The sequence below is a fragment of the Anopheles coustani genome, chromosome 2 (genome assembly GCF_943734705.1).
Source record: "Anopheles coustani chromosome 2, idAnoCousDA_361_x.2, whole genome shotgun sequence".
NCBI lineage: Eukaryota > Metazoa > Arthropoda > Insecta > Diptera > Culicidae > Anopheles > Anopheles coustani.
The window spans coordinates 68958684-68975924 of record NC_071289.1 but is presented as its reverse complement, the minus strand read 5'-3'; the positions used below and the strand labels follow the sequence as shown (position 1 = coordinate 68975924).

Below are 17241 nucleotides of genomic sequence, written 5' to 3'. Positions count from 1 at the left end.
GGGAGAAAACAGGCAACTTATTTTTGCAAAACATGCAAATCGATCGAAAACTGCAGTCCAGCCGACCGGAGCAAGTGCAAACAGTAATTTATTTTCCACCCGCCGGGGGGAAGGAACGCGTTCCGATTACCAAATAAGATTACTAATGAAGGAACAGCACGAAACCGTTCAGCGTTGCCGACGGAGGAGGGAACTTCGCTTCGCAGAAACAGGCGAAGGGAAATGATGGAGAGTGGGCTAACAAAAATTAGAAAATAAAAGATAGTACCCAAAACACACACACACATGCGCACATGGTTGTGCAGAAGATGCCGCGCAGATGCCGAGTTTATGCTCTTAATTGCGCTGAAATAAGGTTAGCCTCGGTGCGTCGCGTGAGAAACGATCGGTCCGTTCGGCTGAGGCCCCAAACAATCGGGACCCTTTGTGGGGAAAGAGGAGGATGCAAAGGGGAGGGGATCTATTGGGCTGGTTTTTCTCTCTTTTCCCCCCCCGAAGCGGAGATTATCTTCAGCGACGTGATGGAGAGAAGCTGAGCTCGAGCTCAAAATAGTAAAACATGAGATGAAGGGGGGGAAATTCGTGGGAATCGCGAGGAAGTGAAATGGGTCGGTGTGCGGGGAGGAGGTGTGAAAGCTCCCGTAACATACATTTTATGCCCGTGGTGTTGTTGTGCGTGGCCGCTGCTCCAAAGACCTCGGGCTAAAAATGGCGCGAGGCTGGAAAATGGGGCTTCCTGGGAAAGAAAAAGGCCGCGTCTTGGAAGGGGAGAAGCGTTTGCAGAAGTTCTTAAGTAACATCCACCCAAACCGAACACGTAATTCGATCGAACCGAACGGTGTGCTTTTCGGGGGAAAGGCAGCCGCTCAACCGTGATCGTATGAATATTAAGCTTCTTCCAATTTAATGGCTGGCGGAACGATCGCCTCTCGGGGCGGAATAAAATGATACGCATACGGACAAGCAATAAACCATCGCACGCAGAGTTATTCAACTCGATTGACGAGCAATTGAAATTCGTGATCTTGCGTGTGAGCGAAATGAACTTTACGTACACGAGTCAACGCTCGTTGTTTTTGATTATTTCCCCAACAAAACGCGCGCTGTACACGGAAATGAAACGAACCAAAACGACGAATGTTGCCACCGACCGTGCTCCCGAGATGGGGCAGGTGGACATTCCGGTTTTTTTCGGGCCATCATGTGCGCACATTGTATATCTCGCTGCATTCGAATGTCCATTTGTGTTCAGGTTTTCGCAGGAGGTTCGTTTCCTGATCCCAACGCAAGTCTCCGAGACATTTCAGGGACGACAACCGTCCGGACGTTCACTCTCGATTTCGTTTCGGTCCCGTGAAAGAAATTCCGCACTCGTGGCGCGACCTAAATGGCCGTCCGAGCCGTTCGATTGATTGATCTTGAAGACGGTGGTTTCTCCACGTGGCGACCAGCGAGATGTGATGCGCGTACGGTTTCCGAGCGAAAAGAGAAACTGTGCCTCGTCTGGGTGCCGGGTGAAAGTGGCCAACTGGCAGCGGGCAGCCGAGAGGGAGCCGTTTTCGTTCCGATGGACTCGCCTTTGTTGTTTCTTTTCATCTTCTTACCATTCCGTGCCGTTGGGATGATCCAAGAGAGTTCTTGTCGTGTTGTCCCAAAGCTAGAAATCGAGGAATTATTCAAAACGTTGGTCGTTTTGACGGGAAAGGCGACACAAGGCAGGACGGATTCGAGGATCGAACATTTTTTGCATCGATCGCTCAAATAAAACTCATTGACTCATCGATCGCAACCGGTTTTCGCCCGATCGTCGCCGGTTTCCAGCCCCGAGAGTAATTAAAGATGCGTTTTTCCTCCCGCTTTTGAGAGTGTTTTATTATTGCCTGTTCAGTTTTTATTTTCATTCCTTGTTTTTCCATCACCAACGCCATCATCGCCATCCATCCATCCATTCGTTATGATGTGCGAGTTATATGAACCTGCCAGTGGTCTTTCGCTTTCTTCCTTCTTTGGAAGATGGGATCACTGCCCTACCTCCTCTTCCTTCCAGCCTCAACACCTTTCCTTCAACTAAATGGTTTATTGCGTTCCTAAAAACAAAGTCCTTTTCACTAGTTTCGTTTTCCTTCCAGCGAGACAGCCGTTTTTAGACAATTGCCATTGCCCGTTTAACCACTTCGTCCGTTGGTTTTTTCCACTTTCCGGCCCAGCAAAAAGTGTTTGTGTGTGTGCCAAAACGAGGTGCACGTAAACGCACGCGCTTTAATTCCATCCGGCACGCCGTTGCGTTGGACAACGCCGCGCTTTTCGGGTGAAAGTTTTATCAATAAACATGACCGCCCACCCCAGGGTGCGGGTGGGTTGATCTTCTCTCCTCCGTAGAGGTTTTTACTGTCCATAGCGTGTTGTTGGTTTTTCTATGTCACCAACTATGTCATGTGCATCGTGTACTGCATTGTTGCCGGGGGGGTGTGGGAAATGAAAAAAACACCCAAAAACACAAAACCGTTGTCAGCGAAACGTGTGTCACGAGTGACCCCGAAATTAAGTGGGTCGTCGGTTTGTTTTGTTGGTTTTTTTTCCAGCCTCACACATTAAAATAAATACCGAAAACTAATCTGGATGAGGAGAGAGAGGTTTTTCGTGCCACCGAATAAAACGGGCCTCACGAAGGGTGGCAATTAACCCACGTTACGAAATATACACATTTTCTATAAGCACTATTTCATAATCGTATCACTCATAAAACAATCGTGTCACGTTTCAACGAGGATACCATTTACTTTTCAACAATGAGGAAAGCTTAGAAAACGTAACAAAACAAAAAGATAATTTCAATAAATGGAAAAAATATTCTCGATGCTTCTATACAGTTGGATAATGTTCCTCATTCATCTAACACACCCGTTATGCTTAGTTTAGAGAAGACGCAAAGGACTGAAAATACACTCTAAAATATCAGTTTTGTTGTCATTTTGTTTCATGCGCGTTTAATACTGATTTGAGTGTTTAACTGTAAAAACAGTAGAAAATTAATGTGTTCACTATAATTTTATCAACATTATACATCATCACAGAAAACTATCTTTAATAGGCTCCCATTTTTTTGAGAGACAAACTGATTTGCAAAAATTTGCGCACTTGGTATTGAGTGCTAGCAGATAGAATATAGTTTGTGATGATGTTTAATATTTGTGGTTCATATTTAGGTGAACACATTACCTCTGTGCTTTTTGTTTACTGTTAAAGGCGCAAATCTACACTGGATTTATTTGCATTTTATTCGATTTTACAAGGTAATGTAAGCTTACAAATTTTAACGACTACACGAAACGAGAAAAAAGTGACACCAAAACTGATATTTTCGCGTGTATTTTCAGCCATTTGCGCCTCGTCTAAACTAAGCATTTACCCGTGGCATTTTCGTGGCCCTCCGTCGACGCTATTGTAGTTCGATTTGCATGACGCTTCCCATTCCATCGGCGTGTATGTCATCGAAACCCGACGCGAATGGCTTCGAGATCCACACGTGAGCGTGATGCTTGCCCGCCTGACAGGGGTTCCGAGGTTGGAGATCCCTCACCGCTCTCCACCCCTGCACCACCATAGGAATGCCGTTTCTGTTGGGTTTGTCGATTTCACGCCGACGACGGTTTTTGCCCACGAGGACCCACAATCAGAGACGCTGGCACAAAAGTAGCCAAACAAAAACTGTAAGTTTCCCTCCACCCGGCCGGCGGAAGTGGACGTTGCTGGACCGGTTTGTTTTTTTTCTCAGATGGTGAAGTGAAGAAAAAGAAAACAACACAGATTTTGTAAGTGTGCTTAAAATTAGCATTCGAGTGTACAGGATACGGTGCCGGCCGTAAAACGAAATGTGCCGCACACAGCACAGGGATATTTGGGCACGTAATCAGTTGCTCACAATCGAAAGACTCTGTACGAGTGGGCATCAAGCGACGAACTTTCAGTGTAATAGAAACTGTTTGTTTTTGTCGAAAAAAAAAATCGGTTCCCATCGGTTAACTTGATATTTTATAACTCCAAAATAGCCACAACGGTGCACATTTCTCACTTTGGTGGCCGGTAGAAACCGAAATTTCACTCCACACACCCTGCCCCGGGGGGTTCAACGACCGGCAGCTTAGATGCCCATTTGAAAGCGTTTCGTTCATGAGGGACAGCAACGAATTTAAATGCGCCATGCTTTCGGGGCGTACGCTTATGCTGCGCGTTATGGATTACCGAACGGAAGGAAAACAAACCGAATCACGTACCACGAAAATTGAATGCGTAAGCAAATCGATCGTTAGACGGCGTACAAATCGAATCACCGGACGGAGGTGTAAGAAGCAACCAGTTGCATAACCGTCGCTTTCGAGGCACAGGTGCTGCTGCTGCTTTTCCTTTCCCTTGGCCTTGCGGGCGCAGGTCGATCGGCGTGGCTGAACCATAAATTTGCTACCGATTCGCAGAACAGAGGACCCGACGCCCGGTTGGCGAATTTTCGGCTGGAACCCGTTTGAAGGGTGCCACTTTTTCAAACCGACTTGGGTGTCCCGGTGCCTTTCACAGCCGCCGGCCAGCTTGACGCAACGAGCGGAATCCCAGAATTGGGTACAAACGAGGCTTCGATTCACGCCCGGGGGGAGTTTTCACCCTCCGCCTCTGGGGGATGCTTTCTGGGAGGGGTGGTTTAAATGTTTGCAGGGCCATCGAAATCGTTACATTAGCTGGCGATTCGCACGCTGGACGGTATTTTAATGAGAAAGCAAAAGATGAATATTTTCAGCCCCCCCCCCCCTCCTCCCCTCCTCCACTCACTACCTAATGCTTGCATGCTGATATTGGCAAGTGGAGCTTTTTTCGGTACGAAACTTTCTCGTGTAGGAAAATTCGATATTTTCGAACGTAAATAGTCCGTCCCTCGTGCGATGGCAGCGGAGCCTGAACGGAACGTGCGGCGGGAGATTAGTGGCAGGGTGGCAGGGGTGAGAAGGGTAGTGGACGGTGGTCAGCAGCATTTCTTTGAATCGGAAAACTTTCTCCCAAGCAAACCTTTGCTGCGCTCCGATGCAGCACGTATGCTTCCAATGCTGGGCTTTTTTTTCTCTCCATCTCTCCCTCTCTCTATCTTTCCTTCTTCGCTAGTGCACTTTCGATTTGTCTCTAGTGCCGTCCCGTCCCGTCGTCTTTCGTCTCGGACTGCAACCGTTTTAGGCCATTAAGCATCGGCACGGTCCATTGGCGCCGGAAGCCGACGCTTTGCATGCTGGCTTCAAATCTGTTTTATTACGTAAATTACGGTACCGTGCGTTGTTAATCGTTGGCTAATTAAACTAACAACAAACAGTGGAAAGAAGACCACACAACAAAGTAACAGACGAAGGCGTGGCAACATCATACACATTGGAAAGGGCTTGGATAAAGTTTAATTAGCGTCCCAGATACTATAGAAACGAAAAACGGAAGTGAATCGATTTTATATTGATAACCCAAATCAGCAAAGTATATGGTGTTCCGAACTGCTTGAAAAGAAAAAAAAATAAGGGAAGACTGGGAGAGAAAGGTAAGCTTAATGAATTATATTTCAGCTGCAAATCTTTCCTACAATCTGTGATCGAAATGTAATTTTATAACATTGCGGATAGCGCACTCAACAGTTGTGAATAATATTTTGCAAACTGCATGATAGAGGAAAAATGGATAATCTCACACACGAATGCAGGAAAGCTTTATTTCGAATTAAAATAAACGGTCACATTATTTTACCATTTATTTATCGCAACTTTCCATTGATTCGGCTCGCGAGGAAGAACAACAGGGTGGTGGGTGAAAGTTTTTTCTCTTAAAATGCCTCTTGACGGATTGCGAAAGCGCAAAACTATCATTGCCGCTTATGATTTGCTTATTTTCAATACACTCACTTTCCTTGCATAAACGCTCATTGATGGGCGATCTTTATCAGGGACAACAAAGGCACAACTGTGAGCAGAAGCGCGTAGCTTTTTAAGTGCACCTTTGTAAGTGTGCAGAGCTGTTTCGTAAGTGATTCTCGTTGGAACGCTGTATAAACCATCAACCCACGAAAAGGGTAAACGCACGCTAGTGGGTCGTATCTTTCGAATGAATCACATTTGGTTGATCGTAGGTGCGATCGTTGGATCCGCGATCTTAAGCCATCTTTGGTTGGGTGTTCAGCGACATCGGCATTCGCAAGCATGTACGGGGAAAACAAACCAGAAAACTGCAGTACATAGAATGTAGGAATTCATGGACGAAAAAGTGCACCCGTCTGCAATGCTTATGCTGCAGTGTGCGAGTCTCCCCGTACCCGTCAAGGTGGAAGAAGTTTTGGTGTGTCATCAACCTTGAAGCCGAAACTGTCCACACGGACCGAATGTCAGCTGACGAGTGTTTGCAAACACCCCTTTGTTTGGTTTACGCAGCATATAACAACCCCAAGGGGAAAAAATCATAAAAATAAAAAATACACCCCTACAAACAAACGACAAAAAATGTGATTCATTTAACAAACAATTTAGCTGAAACTGGAACCAGTCTGTCCCGCGAGCGGCATTGAAGGGAATCGCTAGAAAATGTTGCAAGAAAACAGTCGTGCCCATGTATGTCGAGACGGTCGAACGGGGAGGGGGGAAAGGCCTCCCGTTTGCTTTGCTTTTGCTTATGGCGCAACATAATCGTGTACCGTTGCAGTTTGAGTGCGCTTGCATCCGACGGAAAGGCGCGCGTCCCTTCGACGGCAGAGCTCGCGAACCAGACCATAACCAGCATTTCCACTCACCACATCATCTGGGTGTGCTGGTGTGCTGGGGTAGTTTGTGGTCCCAAATCCCGACGCCATACCCCCACGCATGACCGCGGACGGTGATCGGATGGAAAAGGAAAAGGGCGGGTGAAAGAAGGAAAAGAAACGCGAAAAAAGGGGAAAAATGTGTTTACAACACCAACCCACCAACCCGAACCAACGTACATCGGAAACAAGATTTCCCATAGCATTGGCGTCGCCATTTTCGTCCCGTTTTCATGCGAGTCGTGATTCGTGAGAGAAAACCTTTTGGATGCCCTCTCGGCGAGAGCAAAAAAAAAAAAACAGACCTCAAAGAAAAACCCCATCGAGCGGAGAGTTGGGAAACGCAAGAAAAATGTCTTCCGCTCCGGTGGATGATAAATCCTATCATTGTTGGCGCTCGGCCGACGGAACGTTTTTTGAAGGTTACCAACAGGCAGCAGCCGAACCGGAGTGTCGCGGTCCGCGCCACGCAAGAAACCGAAGGCTATGGGGTATGGAAAACATAAAAACGACACCATTGTCTTTGGCTTCGGAAAAGCCTTAACGCACAAATATGCAGACCCCGCCAGTTTGAGGGAGGGGGAGAGAAAAGAAAACGTACGCTCCAATCGCCTTTGGGGCGAAGATTAATGGGCAGGATGGGGCGGTTTTTCCTCCTAAATGATTTCCGGCCGCGTTGAATGGGCAACCTCGCGACGGACGTGGAAATTTTGGGGTGCCGACCTTGAACTGGAGTTTCGTTTGTTTTAAATTGGAAGTGATTAAGCTGAAGGAAACAGAATCGTGAATGCTTCAATGTGCAAAGAGTGTGACGATCTTTTCTTCGCGTTTTAGCTTCTTCGAATCGACTCAACAAAACCTCTGATTTGGAGGAACCAGATAAAATACCCTAGAAGCACTCTGGTGGTGCATTCGGGAGGGCAAGGAATTTAATAATAATGCTTCCAGTTTACCGTTCTTTTAATCTCTTCCAGGCAAAGCTTCCCCTCGCAGCCAGTTCTGGTCGACGTTCTACAACGTTTTCCATTCCATCGTCATTCATCTCACCGGTCGTGCATTCCGATCGGAAGGAAAAGCCCCGATACCACCATCACCACGGAGCGCATTCGAACGGTACCCGACGGCTTCCCTATAACATTCTATTGCAATCACCCAAAAGCGCCCTTGTGCAGCTCGAAAGCTCGAAAGCCCTTTTCTCTCTTCCACGCTCCGCGATGCATTCACATGGTGGAGGTTTTCCTTTCTCGGTTGGAGGTATGTACTTTTGTGTGAGAGTGTGTGTGTGTGAATGTGGTTGGTTTTTTCCTCTTAATCTCCGGGAGAGCAGTGGTGGATAATTCGATCGGGGCGAGGGATACACAACAACGCAGCGCTCGGCTCGGCTCAGCATTCAAAAGGCCTCCAGAATGTGGGTCAACTTGCGGCAAATGTGCGGCCCGCTGGAATACGTTGAACCCCCGTCGGTGTAGATTGTGAGCCGCTGAGAGGCAAAGACTCTGGAGAGTCAGCACCACCAGTAACCTTCGATGCTTGCGCTGTGTACGTGTGTTTCTTAATGTTTAACATATTTAATTCTTCCGTCCGACGTTGTGAAACTTTTGTTCAAGGCAATAGAAAATGAGGGTTTGACTTACGGGTTGTATAGTTATCCTATCGCTTAAACGATGCCCACTGGTCACTGCCCACCGCCGGAAGCCGCCGATGCCGCTGTCGATCGATGCAAATGGTGACGATTTCGAATGGCGAACACAACGATGTACAACATAGAAACGCAACATACGACTACAAAAAAACCAAACAACGCACCGACCTCTGAAGGGAGGGGAAGCCGAGGGTGATAAGAAATGACTTTATAGGCGACAATTTTCTTCGTCTTCCTTCGAGCAAGCAGAAAGCAGGAAAAGCACCACCACCAGGACGGAATGCGAGAAGGGTAAGCATCAACAAACATGAATATTAGTCTACCGCAGGAAAATGATTATTCTGATTTCATGCAAATGTCCCCGGAGCCCGTTTCACGCATTCCACGCACAGAAAAGCAAAATAAAAAAATCTCCGCGGACTCGAAGAATGAGGAAGAAAATTTTAGAAAGCTGAATTCCAAACAAACGGATTCCGGACTCGAAACGATAAACGAAGGGAACAAGACAAACGAAACAACGACGATGACGACGAACACGATAAACGATGACGAGGATTAATAGAAAAGAACTTGTGTTGCTTGGATGCTGCTGCTGCTGCTGGTGTTGATGGTACCACTACAACCACACGCACGCGGGCTGCTCGCGATCGTACAAAATGATGTCGATCATCTGACGCCACGGCACAGCAGGCGATGGACAACAACACAACAGCACGGTCCCCGGAGGAAAAGCCGAGAAAAAGAAGCCGTCACAACAAAACGGTGGCCCGAAAAAAAACGAAAAACGCGAACCGAACTGTCACGTCATCTCCGCTGCCGTTGCTGGAGGAGGCTGCTGAAACAAGCCACATCCAAGATGGCGTCGGGATGTTCACTCGCGCCCGTTTTAGTCGAAACTCCGTCGTATGTGAATGACTAATAATTTGCACCGCCCGAAGATTGTCGGTTCCCGTGATGAAGGGAGAAGAAACGCACCAACAAACAAACAAACAAGACACGGGTGGTTCTTTATTCTCTCGCCACCTTGAGATGGAGCGACCGTCTCAACGTTGGGAAGCCGATATCGTGGCACGGTTTTTGGCGTTGGCATTCCGCACACTGCCACGCAGAACTGGCGACGAGAACCGAGCGGGTCGAACAATCTTGCAGCAAATATTTGCTTCACCGGCGCGCGGAGTCGCGGGTTTGGTTCTTCGGCGAGATTTAGATCCACGCACCGTGTGTACAGTGGCACGAAACGCACCCTTCTCAAAAGCACACCACCAAACCGAACGATCAAACACACCTTTTTCTCCCTTTGGAGTTTTTTCTTTGCTTCTTCGCTTTTTATCCTTGCTTTTTTTTATCCTCCGTTCACTCTGTGTTCCCTGCCCGCTCACTCTAGCACATTTCTTCTTTGTTCTATCTGGCTACAGCAGTACAAGAGATGCGCAGATGGCGAACGACGATCGCTACGAAACAACGCGTCCAACCCGTGGCACGATCGAAAGAAAACTGAGCGATCGCGAGCTCGCGTCTCCGGGCGGAGGCTTCGCCCCACGACGAAGGCTGATTCGGAAGGGTGCGTGGGCTTTTCTTCTCCCGCGCTCTCCGGCCCAGGTTAGGGGTGAGTTTTTCTCTCCCATCTCGCGCCACCGTATAGCGTAGGTAAAGCGCACATTCCTTTGCCGCTGAACGTACGTACGGCATCACGCAGAGCCCACCTTTCCATCGAGGCAAGAAGGCTTTCAGGCGGCGAAATGAAACGGCGCAGGTAGAAACGTTCATTCGACCGGCAAAAGCAAACTTCCCCCTTCGTTCAGTTTTCGTTAAGATTCATTCAACGTTTGGGAAGGCGCAGGGTGTTTTGAAATGGGTAAAAAAGTCACAGGTGCGTCGGTCGCTTAAGGTGTGCCTGCTTCGTACTGCGGAAAAAGAACTTCCACATGTTTCAACCCTTGAATGCACTTCATGGTAAAACCGTATGGAATTTTTGTGACAAGTTTAGAACTAAAATATACCCAATTTATTTAAAAATAACATAACACGAAATATTTGAACGAATGAATGGAATTTAATAGATTTTGATCTCTACAACTTTCAATGATTCACCATATTTGATTCCATGCCATTCTGTTTTATTTGTTTTAAATAAATACCATTTTTCAATTTCCGAATAAATATGATAGTGCGGTAATAAACGTTTTAACGTTTAACTAAGTTAACACTTATTACTGCGACTTCAACAGCTTTTAGCGGAACACGCCCATCCTATAATGATTCTATCCAGAGCTATACTGGACGAGCCAATCCGTGTCTTGCAATGGCCGCAGTTTTATTGAAATGGCGGCACGCAATAGCGCGCAAGGCTGCAAAGTACAGAATAAGTCAGTTTGTGGGTCGTTTGTGACACATTTGTAAACGATTTGTTGTAGTATCGAAACATTTACAGACTGGACCTTGTGTTCGTCGAACAGTGTTTGATAAATCATGCGAAGCTAGTTTATAGAAACGTGCTTTGTTCTTTACGCTATACGATTTAATGCTGTTTGTATGACAGAAGATTTGATCATGTACTAATGAACGAGTTGCGGCATATCTTTCAATTGCAGCACTGAATGTATTATTCTAAACCTATATGGTATGGAATCTAAGGAAGTAAACCGGAGTATAAAACGATTGATTGAACTTTGTTTCTGTTTGAAGAACAACATTAGATCTCACACTTAAAATTCACATGAGATGAATGTAACGTTTGTTCTGTGTCTGTCTTGAGTCTTTAGTAGGTATTAAAAACGAAGGAAACATGGAAAATTATATAAAGTTTTAGGTGCTAGCCCCGGTTTTCGTCACCAAATGGGACTTTGGCTGCGACCTGTACGCATAAACAACTAAGGTGATTATTTTGTGAAATTGGTAGGACAAATTCCAGTTGGAATTTTGGAAAAATTGTGCATGGTAAACCACAAAAAAAATTCATAAAATTTATTTCTTGTTGAAGCATTCATTTTTTTATTCCAATGATTGATGTACCACTAAGGGTTATTTAATAAGTCATCATTAATGGATACATGCGAATCAATAATGGCGCAATAGATTGTCGCATTTCTAAAAATCCACCATTCCAGACGCCATCGATAATCACCCCTTGAGAACAGAATTATAAATTCCACGTGTTAAAACGTAAGACAAATCAATAAATTTCCGTGGTTTTAATTGCGAGGAAAGGCACGTCTAGCATTTCGGTGCGCAATCATTCAACACCTCGACACGGATATTTATTCGGTGAAGCATTTTTACGACCAAGTGAAACATTATTAACTCCTTGTCGGCCCGGAGCATCGCGGACATACACAGCGACCCTTGAAAGTCAACAAGCACACACGCTTCGAAGTTTCGAGGTGCTCCCCGAAGTTGTTATAAATTATTTATAAACTCATCAGCGCACGACAGCTCAAGCAATCATAATCCAAATGGCATCAGGGTATCGCTTCCGGAAAAAAACATTTGATAAGAATCTTTGGTAAACCGTAGGAAAGGGTGGATTTCATACGGCACAGAATGAAAGAATAACCGAAATGAAAACCGTTGCTTTACGAGTCAACCTTCGAGTTGGGCGTTTCTTTCACGGTAGCATTTATTTCGGTTTCCTATTTTTCCGGTAGCTCTGAACATATTGTCACGGACCAAAGGAGGAAGATCTTCAAGAGTAATATTCAATCAGATAAAAGATCCTGCCACTGATTCCTCTTGTGAAGGCTGTTTCTAACCCAAAACCACCCGAATGATGCGCTCAATATATATTTTATTAAATAAATCTTCAACAGTTAAGGTAGAATAACTTATGTGTCGACCCGTAATGTTTTGGTTGCCCAAGAGTAGCTTCCGATTCAGCCGCCACGCGTACGTTGCCAGTGGCTGTATTGCGGTGGTGTGCTGGTTTGGTTGGAAAAAAGGAACAACCTGGACAGTATCAGCCCTTCGCAGCGAGAGGAAGCGTGTTAGAGATACAACGTTGAGACACCCTTGAGATTGTGGAACAGGTTACGTAGAGATTTTCATGAGGTAACTTACCGGGAACGGTTTCCTCGTTGAAGGTGATCTGCACGGTGTGCACGCCGGACTCGTGTGGCGTGAAGCTGGCTATAAACCGCTGATTGCCGAGGGCTCGTACCGCCGACGTCACGCGTCCACCGTTGACGAGGATCTCCAGGTTTCCCGAGCCAGCCTGCGACCCATCGACTGCAAGGCAAAGAGTGTGTGAGAGAAACTCCTTTGGAGAACTGGTACTCGCCTTCGGTACTCACTTTCAAACTCCACCGGACGGCCGAGTACTCCGTCGGGGATGTCCTGAACACGGATCGCCCGCGCCCCGCTGACGTCGCGCCCGATCGGCTCGAAGCTGCCACCGCTCTTCAGCTGCGCCGTGCTGTACTTCTCGAACCGCTCGTTCGACTCCGTGCGGTAGTTCTTCAGGTAGCCGCCGGACCGGTAGAGTCCCTCGTCGTCGATCAGCGTCGGCTTGGGGCGGTCGGTGCCGAGCGAGAACTTGTTGAAGTGCGTGTTCTTCTCCGTCTGGTTGTCGAGCGTGGAGCGGTCGTAGGTGAGGTCGGTGTTGAGCTGGCGCTCGGTCAGGTTCGCCAGCGACTCGAGCGAGTTCTGCGAGAACAGATGCTTGGTCTTGTTGATGACGTCGTAGCTGTCGCGGCGGGAGGGCTGGCCGCCCCCGTTGGCACCCGCGTTCACCTTGATGTTGGACGAGTAGTCGACGGTGGTGGTGGAGGTGTTGTTTGCGGCGGACGGCGGGCTGCGCAGGACGCGCTCGAACGTGGGGCTGTCGCAGACGAGGTCGCGCGTCACCGTCGACTTGTAGGTGGAGTTGCGCTCGGTCACCTTGTAGGTGCCGTTGGACTTTTCGTGCATCGCGATCGGGCTGGCGACCCGGACCGGTTCCAGCACGGGCGATGGGATGTAGCGCGTGCTGGTCGTGGTGGTGGTCGTGATCAGCGGTTTCGGACTCGCCGTACGGTTGGCCCGCAGCCCAGCATCGTGGTGCAACGTGGCCGACACGGTCTGAGGGCTCTTCAGGCCCGGGCTGGCTCGTATATGAGCGATCGTGGGACTCTCCGAGTCGAGCATCGTCGAGCGGACCGTCTTGGTGGTGTGGTTCTCGGTGCGGATCGTTTTCACGTACGAGTTAAAGCCCGCTTCGTCCCGGACCGGGCTCTTCAGCTCGTCCGAGTCACGCCGTTGCGCAAGCAGTTCCGTGCTGCGCCGGAACCCGTAGTCCGGCTCGGTCGTCGAGTAGAGCAACTTCGGCGAGGGACTGTGCCGGGCCGGCGACATAACCCGGCTCGTGTACGTCTCCTTGCGCAGGAAGCTATTCTCGTAGTCCTGCGGCGACCGGGAGCCCGACTTCGGGGCCGGCGGTTGCGGCGAGTAGATGTCCCGACGTGCGCTCGAGCTCTCCGTCGCCTTCCGCGTCAACGAGGACGAGTTGAAGTGGTACGACGGGCTTTCGGAGCGCAGCTTGCCGTCGTGCTGATGAGGGCTGGTGCGCGTCTTCCCCGAGCGGCCCTTCGAGCCGACCTTCATGATGAACGGCGAACCCTTCACGTCGTACCCGTTGAAGTACACGTACACCCGGTGCTTGCCGTTCGCCCGCGGCATGAACGTCACCTGGTACTTGTTCTCCTGCAGCCTCTCGACCGAGCACACGAGCGAGCGCTTCTCGTGCACGATGTCGACGTGCAGCTCGCCGGCGACCCCCACGCCCCGGGCGTCCACCTCGAACGAGTGCGCCCGCAGCGGCATGGCACCGTCCAGCCCGTGCACGGACACGCCGCTCGGGTCGAACACGGCGCACGTGAACGGACCGCCCTGGATGTGGCGTCCCTGGTAGGTTATGGCAATTTCCCAAACGCCGGCTTCATCCGGCTTGAAAATGGCACTATGTCCTTCCTCGATCTACAATGGAAGCGATGCATAAGAGGAGTGTGAGGAATCAGGGGCTTACAGATGATATTATAACAGTAGCAGCATTATTTATAACTCTAGCACATGATAATCCAACAGCATCAGTTGAGTTTATAACGCGAGTATTTTTATCGCGAGTTTTAGAAGAAATCATGATCGTAGCAGTTGTGTACATACTCAACTAGCGAGTGTAAACGTATATCGCACAAAAGACAGCCCAAGGTTGTTCAACACACCAGGTGGATTAATCTCGTTTGAACCGCTTCGATTGCATTAGAAAACTAAAGGAAGTTTAAAGCAATTGGTCCTCATTTCCTTTTATGTTTACTACATTTTCCTTTTTGTAAATTTTGGTAGTGACTATATCCGTTCTAATGAAATCTAAGAACTTCACTCGAGATGAGCCCACCTGGTACGTTGATCAACCTTGGGTAGTCATTAGGGCGATATACGTTTACACCGCTCAAGCTGTTGTATCGCGGCTTTATGATATCAACTGCTGCGACTCTCATTTCTACTGATGCCGTTGGATTATCATGTGCGGCAGTTAGAAATAATGCTGCTATAGTTATAATATCGTCTAAAAATCGTGCTAGTGAGGTCCACATCTACCTTCTTCAACGGACACTTTAGCGGACGCCCGGAAGGACTGTAGGCGGTAACGAGAATGTCCTCGGTTTTCGGCGCACCGGTTGCGTTGACCAGCACTTCCACAAGGCTTCCGAGGGCGCACGGGGCCATACCGGGCGGTGCGACGTGTACAAGCCTTGGGAGTACTCGGAAAAAGTGTCCACCAAGTCTGTGGGGAATAGGAGAGTATCAGTAATCAGTTGTCGCCGGTGTCTTCGATATGTTCCTGTAGTACACTCACTGGTTATCATCGATCTCGAGTACGATCTCGTGCATGCCGTACTTGTCCGGTACGAACGAGCCCTCGCCCCGCGGGCCCAACTTCACCGGGTGCAGCGTGGTCGTGTTGGGCATGCTGATGTACGCCCGCACCTTCGCCAGGTCGACATCGCGCGAGAGGGCTTCGACGCGGAAGTTGGTCGGCTCACCGACCCTGCCCGAGGTACTATCGAGGTGCACGGTGAGCATGTTCGCCAGCGGAGGCCTCGGGATCACCCAGCGTAGCCACGTCGTGTACGCCATCACGCCGAGATGCTCCTCGTCGGCGGTGGCCATATCCTTCGCCGCCAGGACGGGCTTCACGCCGAGCTTCAGCCCACCGTCTATCACCTTTTGCTGGTTGTTTTCCCACTGCGACGGATCAGAGCTGAGCTTGGCAGGGTCCGGGACGGGTCCACCAAGGTCCTTGATGATCTCACAGAACACCTTTCCGTCGTTGAAGTCGGTCTAGAGAACGAAAATGGAAGTAAGTTCAACAATTCCTTGGGGGATCTCCTTGCCAAATCCTTACCGTGAAGTTGGTAACGGGACGCCTGATCTGACCGTTCACCCACTTCATGGTCGCGTTGTAGCCGGGCCCGCCGGGGCGCATAAAGTACGACAGGTACGTCATCCCGGACAGCTCGTCCAGCCACCGCGAGGCCAGGTACTCCGGCTCCAGCACCTTCGGGATGCCGAACCGCTCGTAGGCCAGGTTCATCGCCCGCTCGCAGTTGCGCACCGACTCGTTCCCGTTCAGACTACGCCAGTGCGGGAACAGCCCGGGCTCGCAGTAGTCCAGCAGGGCCGACAGCAGCACGCCACTGTTCCAGTCCGTCGTCAGGTTGCTCACCCGGCAGTCGGGTAGGGCGGCCTGCAGCCAGGCAAGCATCAGTTTCCGCGGCGGGAACTTGCTGCGTCCGATCTGGTAGCGCACGATGAGCGACCAGATCAGCCCGAGGATCAGCTTCACGTTTCCATTGACGATGTCGACGTTGCCAATGTTGACCAGCTTCACACCGTCCGCCTCGATCGCGTTCAGCGCGGTGGTGACGTTCTCCAGGAAGTGGTGCTGGTTCGCTGGCCGCTTGTTCCACGACGGTTTGAGCGGGCGCTTCTGTAAACCTTCCACCAACGCGCACAGTAGTGTTCCGTCGCAAAAGTCCTCGTGGAACTCGATCACCTGAAAGTGATTGTAAACAATGGCGCTAATTAGACAAAATTTGACAGATACGAACTACGACAAAGTTCTCGAATTTTTTCCCTGGACAAACCTGCAAGCCGGACTCGCGCAGATGCTCGTTGACCCAGTTCTTGAAGGTGTTGGCCTGGATCTCGACCCACAGGTCTTCGTTGCCGCGGATGTTCATGCCCTTGGCCGCCGTCCCTTCCGGCGAGCGGGCCACCAGCCCCGCCTGGGTGATCTTCTGTAGTTCCGTCTTGCCATCGGGCGTATGTTGCAGCAGACCGGCATGCGTTATTTTGGCTCCTTTCGGTAGCTCCATTGCTGGTATGTGTTTGTGTGGTGTGTGGCACGTAGTTATTGACAGACTAGGGTTCTTTCTGCTCCACGTTCGATGCACTGCTGCGTTTGAGTGTTGGTTGGTGTTCCGGCGCTCAAAAACTGTTGCTGCTCATTTTACGAACCTGCGCCATAAAATGCAGAAAGTTTTCCTTATTAAACTCTTTTCCTTTATCCTTTTTGTTCGAAAACCAAAATAAATAATCTAAGCTTAGACGGTACGCGTGCGCGGGTTGTCCCGAGGCACCGAAGTGGATTCTTTCGAGCACGAGCGCAGCCAGCCAAGTGAGCTGTCGGGGGCCGCCTGCGGGTGGTTTTGTACGCATCCTCGCCGGAGAACGATGGTCCACCTCCGTTGCGAGTGAGCCGCGACGGATGTGAATGTTTTCTGGCCCGGGCCAAACTCATAAACACTGAACCGAA

The 17241-nt window shown here is 49.3% G+C and overlaps 1 protein-coding gene across 2 annotated transcripts in view; it reads right to left on the bottom strand.

Moving 5' to 3' along the window:
- Positions 1-16801, bottom strand: part of LOC131262410 (filamin-A) — a 30871-nt gene extending 14070 nt beyond the window's left edge. The window contains exons 1-6 of one of the 2 annotated variants that reach the window (XM_058264403.1): positions 16571-16801; positions 15829-16479; positions 15280-15764; positions 15015-15207; positions 12740-14393; positions 12507-12674 (exon numbers count right to left, since the gene is read on the bottom strand). In XM_058264403.1, the coding sequence (XP_058120386.1) occupies positions 12507-12674; positions 12740-14393; positions 15015-15207; positions 15280-15764; positions 15829-16479; positions 16571-16801 (3382 nt within the window). Of the gene's footprint in view, positions 1-12506; positions 12675-12739; positions 14400-15014; positions 15208-15279; positions 15765-15828; positions 16480-16570 lie in introns of both variants that reach the window. The other variant, XM_058264404.1, reaches the window with a different exon arrangement.
- Between the last annotated feature and the right edge of the window lie 440 nt (positions 16802-17241).